At 50.2% G+C, this 20,525-nt stretch overlaps 1 protein-coding gene across 1 annotated transcript in view; it reads left to right on the forward strand.

Moving 5' to 3' along the window:
- Window positions 1-20,525, forward strand: part of LOC139234661 (vinexin-like) — a 133,483-nt gene that overhangs the window by 101,311 nt on the left and 11,647 nt on the right. Inside the window, exons 5-9 of the mRNA XM_070865343.1 lie at window positions 9,269-9,396; window positions 11,336-11,424; window positions 13,429-13,475; window positions 14,772-14,886; window positions 15,089-15,214. Coding sequence (XP_070721444.1) covers window positions 9,269-9,396; window positions 11,336-11,424; window positions 13,429-13,475; window positions 14,772-14,886; window positions 15,089-15,214 — 505 coding nt within the window. The remainder of the gene's footprint in view (window positions 1-9,268; window positions 9,397-11,335; window positions 11,425-13,428; window positions 13,476-14,771; window positions 14,887-15,088; window positions 15,215-20,525) is intronic.

A 20,525-nucleotide genomic window follows, 5' to 3' on the forward strand; every position in this document is an offset into this window, starting at 1 on the left:
GGGGTATATCAGTGTTACAGAGAGGGATGTGGGGTATATCAGTGTGACAGTGAGGGGTGTGTGGTGTATCAGTGTTACAGTGAGGGGTGTGGGGTTTATCAGTGTTACAGTGAGGGGTGTAGGGTTTATCAGTGTTACAGAGAGGAGTGTAGAGTATATCAGTGTTACAGTGAGGGGTGTGGGGTACATCAGTGTTACAGTGAGGGGTGTGTGGTATATCAGTGTTACAGTGAGCGGTGTGGGGTATATCTGTGTTACACTGAGAGGTGTGGGGTATATCAGTGTTACAGTGAGGGGTGTGGTGTATATCAGTGTTACAGTGAGGGGTGTGTGGTATATCAGTGTTACAGTGAGGGGTGTGGGATATATCAGTGTTACAGAGAGGGGTGGGGTATATCAGTGTTACGGAGAGGGGTGGGGTATATCAGTGTTACAGAGAGGGATGTGGGGTATATCAGTGTTACAGTGAGGGGTGTGTGGTATATCAGTGTTACAGAGGGGTATGGGGTATATCAGTGTTACAGAGAGTGGTGTGGGGTATATCTGTGTTACAGAGAGGGGTGGGGTATATCAGTGTTACAGAGAGGGGTGTGGTATATCAGTGTTACAGTGAGGGGTGTGGAGTATATCAGTGTTACAGTGAGGGGTGTGAGGTTTATCAGTGTTACAGTGAGGGGTGTAGGGTTTATCAGTGTTACAGAGGGGTGTGGGGTATATTACAGTGAGGGGTGTGGGTTATCTCAGTGTTGCAGTGAGAGGTGTGTCGTATATCTGTTACAGTGAGGGGTGTGGAGTATATCAGTGTTACAGAGAGGGGTGGGGTATATCAGTGTTACAGTGAGGAGTGTAGAGTATATCAGTGTTACAGTGAGGGGTGTGGGGTACATCAGTGTTACAGTGAGGGGTGTGTGGTATATCAGTGTTACAGTGAGGGGTGTGGGGTATATCTGTGTTACACTGAGAGGTGTGGGGTATATCAGTGTTATAGTGAGGGGTGTGGTGTATATCAGTGTTGCAGTGAGGGGTTTGGGGTATATCAGTGTTACAGTGAGGGGTGTGTGGTATATCAGTGTTACAGTGAGGGGTGTGGGGTATATCTGTGTTACACTGAGAGGTGTGGGGTATATCAATGTTACAGAGAGAGATGGGGTATATCAGTGTTACAGTGAGAGGTGTGGGATATATCAGTGTTACAGTGAGGGGTGTGGGGTATATCAGTGTTACAGAGAGGGGTGGGGTATATCAGTGTTACAGTGAGAGGTGTGGGATATATCAGTGTTACAGTGAGGGTTGTGGGGTATATCAGTGTTACAGTGAGGGGTGTGGGGTATATCAGTGTTACAGTGAGGTGTGTGGGGTATATCAGTGTTACACTGAGGGGTGGGGTATATCAGTGTTACAGTGAGGGGTGTGGGATATATCAGTGTTACAGAGGGGTGGGGTATATCAGTGTTACAGAGAAGGGTGTGAGATATATTAGCGTTCCACTGAGGGGTGTGGAGTATATCAGTTTTACTGAGAGGGGTGGGGTATATCCGTGTTACAGAGGGGTGGTGTATATCAGTGTTACAGAGGGGTGTTGGGTATATCAGTGTTACAGAGAGGGTTGTGGGGTATATCATTGTTACAGTGAGGGGTGTGGGGTATATCAGTGTTACAGTGAGGGGTGTGTGGTATATCAGTGTTACAGTGAGGGGTATGGGGTATATCAGTGTTACAGTGAGGGGTGTGGAGTATATCAGTGTTACAGTGAGGGGTGTGGTGTATATCAGTGTTACAGTGAGGGGTGTGGTGTATATCGGTGTTACAGTGAAGGGTGTGGGGTATATCAGTGTTGCAGAGGGGTGTGGGGTATATCAGTATTACAGAGAGGGGTGTGGTGTATATCAGTGTTGCAGAGAGGGGTGTGGGGTATATCAGTGTTACAGAGGGGTGTGGGGTATATCAGTGTTACAGAGAGGGTGTGGGGTATATCAGTGTTACAGAGAGGGGTAGGGTATATCAGTGTTGCAGTGAGGGGTGGGGTATATCAGTGTTACAGAGAGGGGTGGGGTATATCAGTGTTACAGAGAGGGATGTGGGGTATATCAGTGTTACAGTGAGTGGTGAGGTATATCAGTGTTACAGTGAGGGTGTGGAGTATATCAGTGTTACAGAGAGGGGTGTGGTATATCAGTGTTACAGTGAGGGGTGTGGAGTATATCAGTGTTACAGTGAGGGGTGTGAGGTTTATCAGTGTTACAGTGAGGGGTGTAGGGTTTATCAGTGTTACAGAGGGGTGTGGGGTATATTACAGTGAGGGGTGTGGGTTATCTCAGTGTTGCAGTGAGAGGTGTGTGGTATATCAGTGTTACAGTGAGGGGTGTGGTGTATATCAGTGTTACAGTGAGGGGTGTGGTGTATATCGGTGTTACAGTGAAGGGTGTGGGGTATATCAGTTTTACAGTGAGGGGTGTGGGGTATATCAGTGTTACAGTGAGGGGTGTGGTGTATATCGGTGTTACAGTGAAGGGTGTGGGGCATATCGGTGTTACAGTGAGGGGTGTGGGGTATATCAGTATTACAGTGAGGGGTGTGTGGTATATCAGTGTTACAGAGAGGGGTGGGGTATATCAGTGTTACAGAGAGGGGTGGGGTATGTCAGTGTTACACTGAGAGGCGTGGGGTATATTAGTGTTCCAGAGAGGGATGTAGGGTATATCAGTGTTACAGAGGGGGGTGGGGTATATCAGTGTTACAGTGAGGGGTGTGTGGTATTTCAATGTTACAGAGAGGGATGTGGGGTATATCAGTGTGACAGTGAGGGGTGTGTGGTGTATCAGTGTTACAGTGAGGGGTGTGGGGTTTATCAGTGTTACAGTGAGGGGTGTAGGGTTTATCAGTGTTACAGAGAGGAGTGTAGAGTATATCAGTGTTACAGTGAGGGGTGTGGGGTACATCAGTGTTACAGTGAGGGGTGTGTGGTATATCAGTGTTACAGTGAGCGGTGTGGGGTATATCTGTGTTACACTGAGAGGTGTGGGGTATATCAGTGTTACAGTGAGGGGTGTGGTGTATATCAGTGTTACAGTGAGGGGTGTGTGGTATATCAGTGTTACAGTGAGGGGTGTGGGGTATATCAGTGTTACAGAGAGGGGTGGGGTATATCAGTGTTACGGAGAGGGGTGGGGTATATCTGTGTTACAGAGAGGGGTGGGGTATATCAGTGTTACAGAGAGGGGTGTGGTATATCAGTGTTACAGTGAGTGGTGAGGTATATCAGTGTTACAGTGAGGGTGTGGAGTATATCAGTGTTACAGAGAGGGGTGTGGTATATCAGTGTTACAGTGAGGGGTGTGGAGTATATCAGTGTTACAGTGAGGGGTGTGAGGTTTATCAGTGTTACAGTGAGGGGTGTAGGGTTTATCAGTGTTACAGAGGGGTGTGGGGTATATTACAGTGAGGGATGTGGGTTATCTCAGTGTTGCAGTGAGAGGTGTGTGGTATATCAGTGTTACAGTGAGGGGTGTGGGGTATATCAGTGTTACAGAGAGGGGTGGGGTATATCAGTGTTACGGAGAGGGGTGGGGTATATCTGTGTTACAGAGAGGGGTGTGGTATATCAGTGTTACAGTGAGTGGTGAGGTATATCAGTGTTACAGTGAGGGTGTGGAGTATATCAGTGTTACAGAGAGGGGTGTGGTATATCAGTGTTACAGTGAGGGGTGTGGAGTATATCAGTGTTACAGTGAGGGGTGTGAGGTTTATCAGTGTTACAGTGAGGGGTGTAGGGTTTATCAGTGTTACAGAGGGGTGTGGGGTATATTACAGTGAGGGGTGTCGGTTATCTCAGTGTTGTAGTGAGAGGTGTGTGGTATATCAGTGTTACAGTGAGGGGTGTGGGGTATATCTGTGTTACACTGAGAGGTGTGGGGTATATCAATGTTACAGAGAGAGATGGGGTATATCAGTGTTACAGTGAGAGGTGTGGGATATATCAGTGTTACAGTGAGGGGTGTGGGGTATATCAGTGTTACAGAGAGGGGTGGGGTATATCAGTGTTACAGTGAGAGGTGTGGGATATATCAGTGTTGCAGTGAGGGTTGTGGGGTATATCAGTGTTACAGTGAGGGGTGTGGGGTATATCAGTGTTACAGTGAGGTGTCTGGGGTATATCAGTGTTACACTGAGGGGTGGGGTATATCAGTGTTACAGTGAGGGGTGTGGGATATATCAGTGTTACAGAGGGGTGGGGTATATCAGTGTTACAGAGAAGGGTGTGAGATATATTAGCGTTCCACTGAGGGGTGTGGAGTATATCAGTTTTACAGAGAGGGGTGGGGTATATCCGTGTTACAGAGGGGTGGTGTATATCAGTGTTACAGAGGGGTGTTGGGTATATCAGTGTTACAGAGAGGGTTGTGGGGTATATCATTGTTACAGTGAGGGGTGTGGGGTATATCAGTGTTACAGTGAGGGGTGTGTGGTATATCAGTGTTACAGTGAGGGGTATGGGGTATATCAGTGTTACAGTGAGGGGTGTGGAGTATATCAGTGTTACAGTGAGGGGTGTGGTGTATATCAGTGTTACAGTGAGGGGTGTGGTGTATATCGGTGTTACAGTGAAGGGTGTGGGGTATATCAGTGTTGCAGAGGGGTGTGGGGTATATCAGTATTACTGAGAGGGGTGTGGTGTATATCAGTGTTGCAGAGAGGGGTGTGGGGTATATCAGTGTTACAGAGGGGTGTGGGGTATATCAGTGTTACAGAGAGGGTGTGGGGTATATCAGTGTTACAGAGAGGGGTGGGGTATATCAGTGTTGCAGTGAGGGGTGAGGTATATCAGTGTTACAGAGGGGGGTGGGGTATATCAGTGTTACAGTGAGGGGTGTGTGGTATATCGGTATTACAGAGAGGGTTGGGGTATATCAGTGTTACAGTGAGGGGTGTGGTGTATATCGGTGTTACAGTGAAGGGTGTGGGGTATATCGGTGTTACAGTGAGGGGTGTGGTGTATATCGGTGTTACAGTGAGGGGTGTGGTGTATATCGGTGTTACAGTGAAGGGTGTGGGGTATATCAGTGTTACAGTGAGGGGTGTGGGATATATCAGTGTTACAGTGAGGGGTGTGTGGTATATCAGTGTTGCAGAGAGGGGTGGGGTATATCAGTGTTACAGAGAGGGATGGGGTACATCAGTTTTACAGTGAGGGGTGTGGGGTATATCAGTGTTACAGAGAGGGGTGGGGTATATCAGTGTTACAGAGAGGGGTGGGGTATATCAGTGTTACAGAGAGGGATGTGGGGTATATCAGTGTTACAGTGAGTGGTGAGGTATATCAGTGTTACAGTGAGGGTGTGGAGTATATCAGTGTTACAGAGAGGGGTGTGGTATATCAGTGTTACAGTGAGGGGTGTGGAGTATATCAGTGTTACAGTGAGGGGTGTGAGGTTTATCAGTGTTACAGTGAGGGGTGTAGGGTTTATCAGTGTTACAGAGGGGTGTGGGGTATATTACAGTGAGGGGTGTGGGTTATCTCAGTGTTGCAGTGAGAGGTGTGTGGTATATCAGTGTTACAGTGAGGGGTGTGGTGTATATCAGTGTTACAGTGAGGGGTGTGGTGTATATCGGTGTTACAGTGAAGGGTGTGGGGTATATCAGTTTTACAGTGAGGGGTGTGGGGTATATCAGTATTACAGTGAGGGGTGTGTGGTCTATCAGTGTTGCAGAGAGGGGTGGGGTATATCAGTGTTACAGAGAGGGGTGGGGTACATCAGTTTTACAGTGAGGGGTGTGTGATATATCAGTGTTACAGTGAGGGGTGTGGGATATATCAGTGTTACAGAGAGGGGTGTGGGGTATATCAGTGTTACAGAGGGGTGTGGGGTATATCAGTATTACAGAGAGGGGTGTGGTGTATATCAGTGTTGCAGAGAGGGGTGTGGGGTATATCAGTGTTGCAGAGGGGTGTGGGGTATATCAGTGTTACAGAGAGGGTGTGGGTTATATCAGTGTTACAGAGAGGGGTGGGGTATATCAGTGTTGCAGTGAGGGGTGAGGTATATCAGTGTTACAGAGGGGGGTGGGGTATATCAGTGTTACAGTGAGGGGTGTGGTGTATATCGGTGTTACAGTGAAGGGTGTGGGGTATATCGGTGTTACAGTGAGGGGTGTGGTGTATATCGGTGTTACAGTGAGGGGTGTGGTGTATATCGGTGTTACAGTGAAGGGTGTGGGGTATATCAGTGTTGCAGAGGGGTGTGGTATATCAGTGTTACAGAGGGGTGGGGATATTACTGACTGGTGCAGGGTTATTGAGCACCCAGGGGACTGAGTCTCTGTCGGTTGGACTCCTGCCTGAGTTGGTGCAGAGGGACAAAGTTTAACTCTCGGGGTTAAGTTGTGTGGATGAAGTTGGGACAGTGAGTGTCACAGACCTGCAGATGAACCCTTCCCGGCAACAAATGAGGTAAAGTTGAGTTAATGGGGAGGAGTTTACTGGTCTGTGTTGGGCAGGGCGCTCGCCAATGTTAATATTCAACTGCTGCACCCTGAGCGAGTGTGGCAATGAAACACACAGACACCAAACTCTGTCACTCGCAGTCGCTCCTTGAGGCAGACCAGGGAGTAGGGGCCAGTGCAGCCCACCCCTCCCACCCCCACAGTGGCCCCCGTCATGCCGAGACCAGGCAGGACGTCTTGTTGACCCAACCTGACACTTATTCTAAAATCATTTACCTTTGTCCCACTTTATGCTAACCCCGCCCCCAGACGTCAACACCATGTATTTAAAACAATCATTCTGATTCAGGAGATTGATAACGTAACTGAGAGGCGAAGATTGAACAGGCTGGCCTTTTTACCCTGCAACAGAGAATGCTGTGGGGTGATCTGCTCGAGGTCTTTAAAATGATGAAAGGGGTTCGATAGGGTTGACATGGAGAAGATATTTCCAGTTGTGGGGGAGAGAATAACCAGGGACTATCAATACAAAACAGTCAGCAATAAACCCAATGGGGAATTCACCCAGAGAGGGGTGAGAATGTGGAACTCGCTGCCACAGGGCGGTGTTGAGGCGAATAGTATCGATACATTTAAGGGGAAGCTGGATAAACACATGAGGGAGAAGGGAATAGAGGGATCTGGTGATAGGGTGAGATGGAGAGAGTGGGAGGGGGCTGGTGTGGGAGGGGCTCGGGTGGGATGGAGAGGGTGGGAGGGGCTCGGCTCGGGTGGGATGGAGTGGGTGGGGGGGCTCGGGTGGAGGGGGCTCGGGTGGGAGGGGCTCGGGTGGGGCATAAACACCGGCACGGAGCGGTTGGGCCAAACGGCCTGTTTCTGTAATTCGATGTAATTCTCGGTGTGTGGCAGCACTAGCGAGGCCAACGTTTATTGACCATTCTGAGGGGCCTTGATGGGCCTTCTGTAGCGTTTTAATACAACTGGGTGTCTCTCTGGGCCCCTCCGCAGGGCAGTTAGGGGTGGTGTGGGACTAGAGTCACAGATAGGCCAGACCGGGTAAGGATGGCAGGTTTCATTCCCTAAAGGGCATTCGTGAACCCGTTGGGTTTTTATGACAATCACTTTTACTGATTCCCAAACTACCAGACTGAGAATTGAACCCCTATTCTCTGGATCACTAGTCCTGGCCTCAGAATAACTAATCTGCCCTCAGCCGCCCTCAGTTACACTGACAATTCTTCCTGAATTATGCAAGGTTTTGTGTTCAGGACCCAAACACATCAGAACCATGGCCAAATGCCAAATACACATTGGACAGGCATCAGAGAGAGACAGAGACAGAAAGAGCGAGACAGAGAAAGGATGGGAGAGAGGTTGATAGAGAGACAGAGAGGGGGAGAGAAAGAGAGACAGAATTAAAAAAACAGACAGAGAGAAAGGAGAGAGATAGGAAAGCTTATTAGTATACAGTTTAGAACCTTTAATATGCAGGTCAGGCATTGGAATGCAGGACGGACTCATTAGTATGCAGGCCGGACTCATTAGTATGCAGGCCGGGCTCATTAGTATGCAGGCCGGGCTCATTAGTATGTAGGACGGGCTCATTAGTATGTAGGACGGGCTCATTAGTATGCAGGACGGGCTCATTAGTATGCAGGAGAGGTTTGCAGCCAGGATGGGTGAGGCTGGTTAGCGACATCCCTTTAGTGAGAGGATAGCATTGCAGTGTTAGTCTGTGAGCGATAAACTGCGGGCAGCCAGAGTGGGGCATGGTGTGGGATGCCCACAGTCTGGGTGGCGATGTAAGGGTGAATGTGTGAAGCCTCGGAAGGAGATGGTGCAGAGCTTGGGCTGATCAGGTGACTGAGTGGGTATGGCACGGACTGACTGGGATGCTGGGCAAATACGAATTGTTCTGCCTATTTACACATTTTGTCCAACTCATTCTGTAGTTTCTGATTCCATTGCCCCTCCGAGTTTGGCTGCCGTGCATTGAGTTTCTGGAAACAGTTTGTTGAATGAATTTAGAAACAGTCATTGACCAAGCACTTATCCCTGGGGCATTGCAGTCAGTGTTTCTCCAGTAGCCTAACATAACCCCTCAGACAGGAGCCCCTGCTTCCTGCCTTCAGCCACCAGGTTTGCTCCTGATCCTTTGACCCTTAAAGAGCCTTTCATGTGGAACTTTGCCAAAAGCTTTCTGGAAATCGAGACGTGCTGCGTCATGTGGTCTCCCACAATCCACTGGGTGTCACTTCCTGCAAGGAGTTGAGGCCTATGGTCGGTCTGGTCATCCCTGTTCTGGATCGATGCCGACTGCCATTCACTCGGTTATTGTTATACTGATAATCCTGCGGTTTACTCCTGGTGATCAGTGCCATTATTAGACACAGGATTGAGGTGAAGGCTCATATTTGGTTTGTTTTGTTGTCCTTTCTGACTGTGGGTGCCGCAGAAACCTGTGTCCACTCAAGTGGCACCTCCGCGGTGTCTAGTGACGTCTTGGCGGTAAATGTCAGGGATTCACAAATCTCCTCCCGCATCTCTCTCGGCGCTCTGGGATAAACCCCGCGGGACTCTTGTCCAAGCACCTGTACCCCATTGATAACCAAGTCCGTCATTTGCCCGAGTTGTCACTGTTTGGGGAGGTGCCGGTTAGTCCAGCCTTCCCTTGCCTGTGAGACCCCGGATTGAAGGGGATATTTACGAGGTTAGGGCCTGTGGCTGGAGCGTGGTGCTGGGCGTCAACAGAATGAATTCTGAACTTTATAGTGAAATTTAAATGAATTGATGTTTTTAAAACTCTCTTTCTCTCGCTTTCCTTCAGTGCAATGACCTCCCCTCCCGGGTGGGAGAGGTCACCTGTCAATCACCAACCCAATGGCCAGCGCAGTGAGTTGCCTAGCAACAGGAGTGTCCATGGGAGCGGGATGGACCATCCTGAAGCCCTGAGAGGTAAGAAATAAAGAACTTGCATTTCTATAGGGCAGCTCACAGGCTCAGGTCCCGAAGTGCTTTACAGCCATCGATAGCCAAGTCTGATAGTAAGGTGAACTGATGGGGTAGATAGAGAGAAACTACTCCCCCTGGGGCTTCACTATTTACAACCTATATTAATGACTTGGATGAAGGGACTGAGTGTAATGTAGCCAAGTTTGCTGATGATACAAAGATGGATGGGAAAGCAAATTGTGAGGAGGACACAATAAATCTGCAAAGGGATATAGACGGGCTCAGTGAGTGGGCAAACATTTGGCAGATGGAGTATAATGTGGGAAAGTGTGAGGTTATCCACTTTGGTAGGAAGAATAAAAAAGCTAATTATTATTTAAATGGTGAGTGACTACAAAATGCTGCAGTACAGAGGGACCTGGGGGTCCTTGTGCATGAAACACAAACAGTTAGTCTGTAGGTACAGCAAGTGATCAGGAAGGTAAATGGAATGTTGGCCTTTATTGCAAGGGGGATAGAGTATAAAAGCAGAGAAGTCCTGCTACAACTGTACAGGGTATTGGTGAGGCCACACCTGGAATACTGCGTACTGTTTTGGTCTCCGTATTTAAGGAAGGATATACTTGCTTTGGAGGCAGTTCAGAGAAGGTTCACTGGAATGATTCCTGAAATAAGGGGGTTGACTTATGAGGAAAGGTTGAGCAGGTTGGGCCTATACTCATTGGAGTTTAGAAGACTGAGATGTGATTTTATTGAAACATATAAGATACTGAGGGGGATCGACAAGGTGGATGCAGAGAGGATGTTTCCACTGATGGGGAGACTAGAACTAGGGGGCATGATCTTAGAATAAGGGGCCGCCCATTTAAAACTGAGATGAGAAGGAATTTCTTCTCTCAGAGGGTTGTAAATCTGTGGAATTCTCTGCCCCAGAGAGCTGTGGAGGCTGGGTCACTGAATATATTTAAGACGAAGATAGACAGATTTTTGAGCGATAAGGGAATAAAGGGTTCTGGGGAACGGCCAGGGAATGGAGCTGAGCCCACGATCAGATCAGCCATGATCTTATTAAATGGCGGAGCACACACTCGAGGGGCCGAATGGCCTACTCCTGCTCTCTTAAAAAAAAAAAAAAATTAGAGCCAGATCTTTCAGGAGTGAAATGAGGATACACTTCTACACACAAGTGGGTCCTAGTGACATCGGAACAGGAGGAGGCCATTGAGCCCCTCGAACCTGGTCTGCCATTCAACGAGATCATGGCTGATCTGCAATCTATCTCCAAAGACCCGCCTTTGGCCTATATCCCTTAATACTTTTGGTTAACAGAAAGCTATCAATCTCCGATTTGAAATTAAAAATTGACCCCCAGCATTAATTGCCGTTTGTGGAACTGGATTCCAAACTTTCACCGCCCTGTGTGTGTAGAAGTGTTTCCTAATTTCACTCCAGAAAGGTCTGGCTCTAATGTTTAGTCTCTGCCCGCTGATCCTAGACTCCCCAACCAGGGGGAACATTGTCTCTCTCTCAGTTCCCCGTAATATCCTGAAAACTTCCATCAGATCTCCCCTTAACCGTCTAAATTCCAGGGAACACAACCAGAGATTGTGTAATCTCTCCTTGCAACATAACCCTCGAAGTCCGGGTATCATTCTGGAGTGTAGTCACTGTCGTAATATGGGAAACGTGGCAGCCAATTTGCGCACAGCAAGCTCCCACAAACAGCAATGCGATAATGACCCAGATAATCTGTGACGTTGATTGAGGGATAAATATTGGCCCCAGGACACCGGGGAGAACTCTCCTGCTTTTCTTCCAATAGTGGCCGTGGGATCTTTTACGCCCAGCTGAGAGGGCAGACGGGGCCTCGGTTTAACGCCTCGTCCGGAAGGCAAAAGCAAATCTCTAAATGCAGTCTCTCTTTCTTTTTCTTTGTTTATAGACCCTGGGAATGCTGGGAATAACGGGAGCGGTCCCGCTGGGAGCCGGGACAGACTGATGGATCGGCCACACAACTCGGAAATGACGAAGGTAACCACAGTAACGGGCGGGCAGATCGGCGAGCACCGCGACTGCGTCGTTCTGTTGGATTTTACCCCGACATGGCGCACGGCCACTGACCCCTGACCCTCGACCTCTGACCCTCGGCCCCTGCCCTGGGGCTCGGTCCCTGGGGGAGGGGCCCTCGGACTCGGTCCCTGGGGGAGGGTCCATGGGGGAGGGGCCCTGGGGGAGTGGCCCTGGGGCTCGGTCCCTGGGGGAGGGACCCTGAGGGAGGGGCCCTGGAGGAGGGTCTCTGGGGGAGGGTCCCTCGGGCTCGGTCCCTGGGGGAGGGTCACTGGGGGAGGGTCCCTGGGGCTCGGTCCCTGAGGGAGGGGCCCTGGGGGAGGGGCCCTCGGGCTCGGTCCCTGGGGGAGGGTCCCTGGGGCTCGGTCCCTGGGGCTCGGTCCCTGGGGGAGGGGCCCTGGGGGAGGGGCCCTGAGGGAGGGTCTCTGGGGGAATGTCTCTGGGGGAGGGTCCCTCGGGTTCGGTCCCTGGGGGAGGGGCCCTGGGGGAGGGTCTCTGAGGGAGGGTCCCTGGGGCTCGGTCCCTGAGGGAGGGGTCCTGAGGGAGGGGCCCTGGGGGAGGGTCCCTCGGGCTCGGGCCCTGGGGGAGGGTTCCTGGGCTCGGTCCCTGGGGGAGGGGCCCTGAGGGAGGGTCTCTGGGGGAGTGTCTCTGGGGGAGGGTCCCTCGGGCTCGGTCCCTGGGGGAGGGGCCCTGGGGGAGGGTCTCTGAGGGAGGGTCTCGGGGGGAGGGTCCCTCAGGCTCGGTCCCTGGGGGAGGGTCTCTCGGGAGGGTCCCTGGGGGAGGGGCCCTGAGGGAGGGTCCCTGGGGCTTGGTCCCTGGGGGAGGGTCCCTGGGGAAGGAGCCCTGAGGGAGGGTCTCTGGGGGAGGGTCTCTGGGGGAGGGTCCCTCGGGCTCGGTCCCTGGGGGAGGGGTCCTGGGGTAGGGTCCCTGGGGGAGGGTCCCTGCGGGAAGAGCCCTGGGGGAGGGTCCCTGGGGGAGGGGCCCTGGGAGAGGGTCCCTCGGGCTCGGTCTCTGGGAGAGGGTCCCTGGGGGTCTGGGTCGGTGGGGACAGTAGCGAGCGGTGAGGAGAGGAACCAGCAGCACTGAGCTCCTGAGTTGACATCCTGCCAGGGCACGTTAGGAAATTGAATTCTGGTCAACCATTGGCTGGCAGCAGGTAAAGGAATCGGCAAACTGATTCACCGATGCCTCAGGGAGGGAACCTGCCACCCGACCGCTGAGATGGCTCTAGTTCCAGCCGACACGGCTGTCCCTAAATGTCAAGGTCACTGAGCAATAAATAGTCCCGACTGCAGACACACAACAAATAAAAACACATCCAGTCCATGCGGCTGTTTCTCCCCCACACAGGCCGGCCCCAGTCCCAGGGACCCGTCACACCCATCCCCTGCTGTGTATGAACTCTTGCTCCCATTCTCTGCCCTAAATCGCTCACAGTTAATCTTTAGCAGCTCTGGCTCAGGGGGCACCATTCCTGCCTCTGAGTCACAAGGTCGTGGGGTCAAGTCCCACTCCAGGAACTCGAGCTCATAATCCAGACCGACACTCCCAGTGCAGTACTGAGGGAGTGCTGCACTGTCGGAGGCGCAGTACTGAGGGAGCACCGCACTGTCGGAGGGGCAGTACTGAGGGAGTGTTGCACTGTCAGAGGGGCAGTACTGAGGGAGCACTGCACTGTCGGAGGGGCAGTACTGAGGGAGTGCTTCACTGTCGGAGGGGCAGTACTGAGGGAGTGCTTCACTGTCGGAGGGGCCATCTTTTGGATGAGACGTTAAACCGAGGCTCTGCCTGCCCTCTCAGGTGGATGTAAAAGAACCGACGGCAGCTTTGGAAGAAGAGTAGGACCAGTGTCGGGGGAGCTTTACTCTGTATCTAACGCGTGCTGACGGGAACAGCTCCTGTTATTAGGATTGTTATCCCCAAGGAGTCTCCTGCTCTCCTGACGAGTTGTCTTTATTCTTTCCACAGATGAAGGCTGCACGGGCAAAGTTTGATTTCCAGGCCCAGTCCCCTAAGTAAGTAGAGGGGCGGGAACTGCCGGGGCAGGGGGCATGGGCCAAGGGGCAGGGGGGAGGGTGGATCTGCCAACCGAGGGGCGGGGTGGGGAGATGGCGGGGGGCTCCATCCAACCCAGTCCACACCACGATGGCCGGAGTATCAGGCCTCCGCAGACGGTGAATCGATTCCCAGGCTGCCCCAGAGTTCGCTCAGTCAGTGGAATGGTTGGACATCTGCTGTCCCGGCACAGACCGGGATTAGTCCGGGCTCAGCGCCCTGGGTCAGGGAGGGGGAGTGAACCAGGGTTCCTACTCCCGTCGGGATACCCCCCCCCTCCCCCAGGCCACCCCCTCCCCTGGGCCTCCCCCCGGCGCCCCCCCCCCTCCGCCACTGCCCCAGCAGTGCCCCCCCCCATAGCCCTCCCCCAGGCCCTGCAGCGCCCCCCCTCCCGGCCTGCGCACGTGTCGGGTAACCGAGTGAATAGTGTGGCTGACGTTTGTGGAATGGGTCACAGGTCGCGTACTGGAGGGCACACAAAATCTGTGCCATTGTACCCACTGAGAGAGGTTGGTGTGGGGGGAGGGGGAGTGAGATTGATTTTAAAAATCTGTCTCAGGAACCCCCTCTCTCAATGAAGAATCCTCTCCTTCTGAAGACCCCCTCTCTCTGAGGATCCTCTCACTGTCTGAGGACCTCACTCTCTCTGAAGACCCCTCTCTCTCTGAAGACATCACTCTCTGAAGACCCTCACTGTCTGCAGACCCCCCCCCCTCTCTCTCTCTCTCTCTCTCTCTGAGGATCGCCTCTCTCTCTGAAGACCCCACTCTCTCTGAAGTCCCCTCTCCTTCTGAAGACCCCACTCTCTCTGAAGACCCCACTCTCTCTGAGGACCCCACTCTCTCTGAAGACCCCACTCTCTCTGAAGACCCCACTCTCTCTGAGGACCCTCTCTCTCTCTCTCTATGAAGACCCCACTCTCTCTGAGGACCCTCTCTCTCTGAAGATCCCACTCTCTCTGAGGACCCTCTCTCTCTCTCAAGACCCCACTCTCTCTGAAGACCCCACTCTCTCTGAGGACCCTCTCTCTCTCTCTATGAAGACCCCACACTGAGGACCCTGTTCTGAGGACTCTGTCACCTGCCCGAAGGACATATGTGGAAGATACTTTGTGTATTAACAACCTGCTCCATGGAGAGGACCTCAGGATGTTTGCCGCTCAATGCCACGTGCTACAGCCATTCCTATTGGCAGCAAGGAGTATTCTCTGACTGTTGACCGTTCCTGTTATGTTTGGCCTCTGCTTTGCCCTCCAGGGAGCTCACCCTCCAGAAGGGAGATGTCATTTATATCCACAAAGAGCTGGACCAGAACTGGCTGAAAGGCGAGCACCATGGGAGGCTCGGGATCTTCCCCACATCTTATGTCGAGGTACGAATCCTTCATCCTCACTTTCCCAAGTTTTCAGTGTCTGTGATCTGGAGATGGCTGGGAATGCCAGGAGAGTACTGGGCTCTTGGTGTGTTGCGATAGTAAGCCGTGGGAGAGAGGTGTATTGCCCCTGACAGACCGGCCTCTGGAGAACCCCCCGCCCGACCGACTGCCATTCCCATCTGTTGTTTTCTCATTTCAGATTATTCCCGCGACTGAGAAACCGACTCCGATTAAAAGCCCGCCCGTCCAGCTCCTGGAGCACGGAGAAGCCGTCGCCATATTCAGCTTCAAAGGGGATTTAAGTGTGGAGCTGTCCTTCCGCAAGGTGTGTGTGACCAGGTTCAATTTATAACCACAGCTCAGCATAGTGAACAAATGGAATTAGTCAGCAAGCTTGAAGCTCCTGGGATTGAAGGGACAGAGACAGCGTGGGCACAAAGCAGGGAGTGGTGGTGAACGGCTGGAGGGAAGTGTACAGGGGAGTTCCCCGGGCCGGGCCAGGGTGGGGATCGCTGCTCTTTCTGATATATATACCTGGACTTGGGGATACAGGGCAGAATTTCAAAGTTTGCAGAGATACGAAGCTCAGAAATGTGGTAAACAATGAGGACCGTAACAGAAGGGTGAAATGGGCTGACACACGGCAGATGGAAGTTAACGTGTGAAGTGATACATTTGGAAGGAGGAATGAGGAGAGACAATGTAAACTAAATGGTGCAGGACAAGTTGAGAAAGCTGTTAAAAAGGTTATGGGATCCTGGGCTTTATTAAAAGGTTAAAAAAAAGGGATCAGGTCCTACGAGACGAATTTAAGGAGCAAGGAGCTAAATTAAAAAGTAGGACCTCAAAAGTAGTAATCTCGGGATTGCTACCAGTGCCACGAGCTAGTCAGAGTAGGAATCGCAGGATAGCCGAGATGAATATGTGGCTTGAGCAGTGGTGCAGCAGGGAGGGATTCAAATTCCTGGGGCATTGGAACCGGTTCTGGGGGAGGTGGGACCAGAACAAACCGGACGGTCTGCACCTAGGCAGGACCGGAACCAATGTCCTAGGGGGAGTGTTTGCTAGTGCTGTTGGGGAGGGGTTAAACTAATATGGCAGGGGGATGGGAACCAATACAGGGAGACAGAGGGAAACAAAATGGAGACAGAAGAAAAAGACAGAAAGGAGATGAGTAAAAGTGGAGGGCAGAGAAACCCAAGGCAAAAAACAAAAAGGCCCACTGTATAGCAAAATTCTAAAGGGTCAAAGTGTAATAAAAAGACAAGCCTGAAAGCTCGGTGCCTCAATGCGAGGAGTATTCGGAACCCAGGAGAGGGCTCTGAGCTAGTTAGAGTGGGTGAGAGCTCAGATGAACAGGACCCCAAGAAAGAATGCAAAAGGCGGGAGGCAACAGAGCAGAGTAGCACTGGGGTAAGTGTAAACCACAAGGTGATAGGAAGGGACAATATGTATGAATATAAATGGGCTGCAGGAGGAGTCAAAACTAAAAATCATGTTTAAAAACTAGTATTAAAACATTCTACCTAAACGCACGCAGCATTCGAAATAAAGTAAATGAGTTGACGGCACAAATCATTACAAATGGGTATGATTTGGTGGCCATTACAGAAACGTGGTTGCAGGGTGGCCAAGACTGGGAATTAAACATACAGGGGTATCTGACAATTCGGAAAGATAGACAAGAAGGGAAAGGAGGTGGGGTAGCTCTGTTAATAAAGGATGATATCAGGGCAGTTGTGAGAGACGATATTGGCTCTAATGAACAAAATGTTGATTCATTGTGGGTGGAGATTAGAGAAATTAAGGGGAAAAAGTCACTGGTGGGCGTAGTTTATAGGCCCCCAAATAATAACTTCACGGTGGGGCGGACAATAATCAAGGGTATAATGGAGGCATGTGAAAAAGAAACGTTAGTAATCATGGGGGATTTTAACCTACATATCGATTGGTCAAATCAAATCGCACAGGGTAGCCTTGAGGAGGAATTCATAGAATGCATACGGGATTGTTTCTTAGAACAGTATGTTACAGAACCTACAAGGGAGCAAGCTATCTTAGATCTGGTCCTGTGTAATGAGACAGGAATAATAAACAATCTCCTCGTAAAAGATCCTCTCGGAATGAGTGATCACAGTATGGTTGAATTTGTAATACAGATTGAGGGTGAGGTAGTAGTGTCTCAAACGAGCGTACTATGCTTAAACAAAGGGGACTACAGTGGGATGAGGGCAGAGTTGGCTAAAGTAGACTGGGAACACAGACTAAACGGTAGCACAATTGAGGAACAGTGGAGGACTTTTAAGGAGCTCTTTCATAGTGCTCAACAAAAATATATTCCAGTGAAAAAGAAGGGCGGTAAGAGAAGGGATAACCAGCCGTGGATAACCAAGGAAATAAAGGAGAGTATCAAATTAAAAACCAATGCGTATAAGGTGGCCAAGGTTAGTGGGAAACTAGAAGATTGGGAAAATTTTAAACGACAGCAAAGAATGACTAAGAAAGCAATAAAGAAAGGAAGATAGATTACGAAAGTAAACTTGCGCAAAACATAAAAACAGATAGTAAAAGCTTTTACCGATATATAAAACGGAAAAGAGTGACTAAAGTAAATGTTGTTCCCTTAGAAGATGAGAAGGGGGATTTAATAATGGGAAATGTGGAAATGGCTGAGACCTTAAACAATTATTTTGCTTCGGTCTTCACAGTGGAAGACACAAAAACCATGCCATAAATTGCTGGTCATGGGAATGTGGGAAGGGAGGACCTTGAGATAATCACTATCACTAGGGGGGTAGTGCTGGACAGGTTAATGGGACTCGAGGTAGACAAGTCCCCTGGTCCTGATGAAATGCATCCCAGGGTATTAAAAGAGATGGCGGAAGTTATAGCAGATGCATTCGTTATAATCTACCAAAATTCTCTGGACTCTGGGGAGGTACCAGCGGATTGGAAAGCAGCTAATGTAACGCTTCTGTTTAAAAAAGGGGGCTGACAAAAGGCTGGTAACTATAGGCCGGTTAGTTTAACATCTGTAGTGGGGAAAATGCTTGAAACTATCATTAAGGAAGAAATAGCGGGACATCTATATAGGAATGGTGCAATCAAGCAGACGCAACATGGATTCATGAAGGGGAAATCATGTTTAACTAATTTACTGGAATTCTTTGAGGATATAACGAGCATGGTGGATAGAGGTGTACCGATGGATGTGGTGTATTTAGATTTCCAAAAGGCATTCGATAAGGTGCCACACAAAAGATTACTGCAGAAGATAAAGGTACGCAGAGTCAGAGGAAATGTATTAGCATGGATAGAGAATTGGCTGGCGAACAGAAAGCAGAGAGTCGGGATAAATGGGTCCTTTTCGGGTTGGAATCGGTGGTTAGTGGTGTGCCACAGGGATCGGTGCTGGGACCACAACTGTTTACAATATACATAGATGACCTGGAAGAGGGGACAGAGTGTAGTGAAACAAAATTTGCAGATGACACAAAGATTAATGGGAAAGCGGGTTGTGTAGAGGACACAGAGAGGCTGCAAAGAGATTTAGATAGGTTAAGGTTTGGCAGATGGAATACAATGTCGGAAAATGTGAGGTCATCCACCTTGGGGAAAAAAAACAGTAAAAGGGAATATTATTTGAATGGGGAGAAATTACAACCTGCTGCAGTGCAGAGGGACCTGGGGGTCCTTGTGCATGAATCCCAAAAAGTTAGTTTGCGGGTGCAGCAGGTAATCAGGAAGGCGAATGGAATGTTGGCCTTCATTGCGAGAGGGATGGAGTACAAAAGCAGGGAGGTCCTGCTGCAACTGTACAGGGTATTGGTGAGGCCGCACCTGGAGTACTGCGTGCAGTTTTGGTCACCTTACTTAAGGAAGGATATACTAGCCTTGGAGGGGGTACAGAGACGATTCACTCGGCTGATTCCGGAGATGGGGGGGTTATGTTATGATGATAGATTGAGTAGACTGGGGGGTCTTTACTCGTTGGAGTTCAGAAGGATGAGGGGTGATCTTATAGAAACATTTAAAATAATGAAAGAGATAGACAAGATAGAGGCAGAGAGGTTGTTTCCACTGGTCGGGGAGACTAGAACTAGGGGGCACAGCATCAAAATACGGGGGAGCCAATTTAAAACCGAGTTGAGAAGGAATTTCTTCTCCCAGAGGGTTGTGAATCTGTGGAATTCTCTGCCCAAGGAAGCAGTTGAGGCTAGCTCATTGAATGTATTCAAATCACAGATAGATAGATTTTTAACCAATAAGGGAATTAAGGGTTACGGGGAGCGGGCGGGTAAGTGGAGCTGAGTCCACGGCCAGATCAGCCATGATCTTGTTGAGTGGCGGAGCAGGCTCGAGGGGCTAGATGGCCTACTCCTGTTCCTAATTCTTATGTTCTTATGTAATAGAGGAAATGATGCTAAACCTTTATAAAACACTGGTTAGGCCCCAGCTGGAGTATTGTGTCCAATTATGGGCACCGCACTTTCGGAAGGATGTGAAGGCCTTAGAGAGGTAGCAGAGAGATTTACGAGAATGGTTCCAGGGATGAGGGACTTCAGTGACGTGGATAGACTGGAGAAGCTGGGGTTGTTCTCCTTGGAGCAGAGAAGGTTGAGAGGAGATTTGATCGAGGTGTTCAAAGTCATGAGGGGTCTGGACAGAGTAGATAGAGAGAAACTGTTCCTATTGGTGGAAGGGTCGGTAACCATGGACACAGATTTAAGGTGATTGACAGAAGAACCAGAGGTGTGATGAGGATAATTTATTTTATGCAGTGAGTTGTTATTATCGGGAACGCACTGCCTGAAAGCGGTGGGAGCAGATTCAATAGTAAATTTCAAACGGGAAAAATGCGGGGCTCTGTCACAGAGTCGGTACGGGCTCAATGGGCCCAATGGCCTTCTTCTGTGCTGTGATTCTTTAATTCTAATTTAATTTAATGTGTGTATCTCTAATTCTGTATCTCTCTCTCTCTCTCTCTCTCTCTCTCTGTCTCTGTTTCTCCCTCTCTGTCTCTCCCTCCCTCCCTCTCTCTGTCTTTCTCTCTCTCTCTGTCTCTCTGTCTTTCTCTCTCTCTCTCTCTCTGTCATTCTTTCTCTGCCTTTCCCTCTGTCTCACATTTTCCTCTCTCTCTCTGTCTCTCTCTCTCTCCCTCTCGCTGTCTCACACTTTCCCACTCTCTCTCTCTCTGTCTCTCACTCTGTCCCACTTTCTCTCTCTCTCACTCTGTCCCACTTTCTCTCTCTCTGTCTCTCACTCTGTCCACTTTCTCTCTCTCTCTCTCTCTCACTCTGTCCCACTTTCTCTCTGTCTCACACTCTGTCCCACTCTCTCACTCTATCCCACTTTCTCTCTCTCTCTCACTCTGTCCCACTTTCTCTCTCTCTCTCACACACTTTCCCACACACTCTCCCTCCGTCTCTCTCTCTCTGTCTCTCTCTTTCTCCCTCTCTCTGTCTCACACTTTCCCACTCTTTCTCTCTCTGTCTCTCACTCTGTCCCACTTTCTCTCTCTCTCACTCTGTCCCACTTTCTCTCTCTCTGTCTCTCACTCTGTCCACTTTCTCTCTCTCTCTCTCTCTCTCTCTCACTCTGTCCCACTTTCTCTCTGTCTCACACTCTGTCCCACT

This window comes from Pristiophorus japonicus, chromosome 22 (assembly GCF_044704955.1).
Source record: "Pristiophorus japonicus isolate sPriJap1 chromosome 22, sPriJap1.hap1, whole genome shotgun sequence".
NCBI classification, from domain to species: Eukaryota; Metazoa; Chordata; class Chondrichthyes; family Pristiophoridae; genus Pristiophorus; species Pristiophorus japonicus.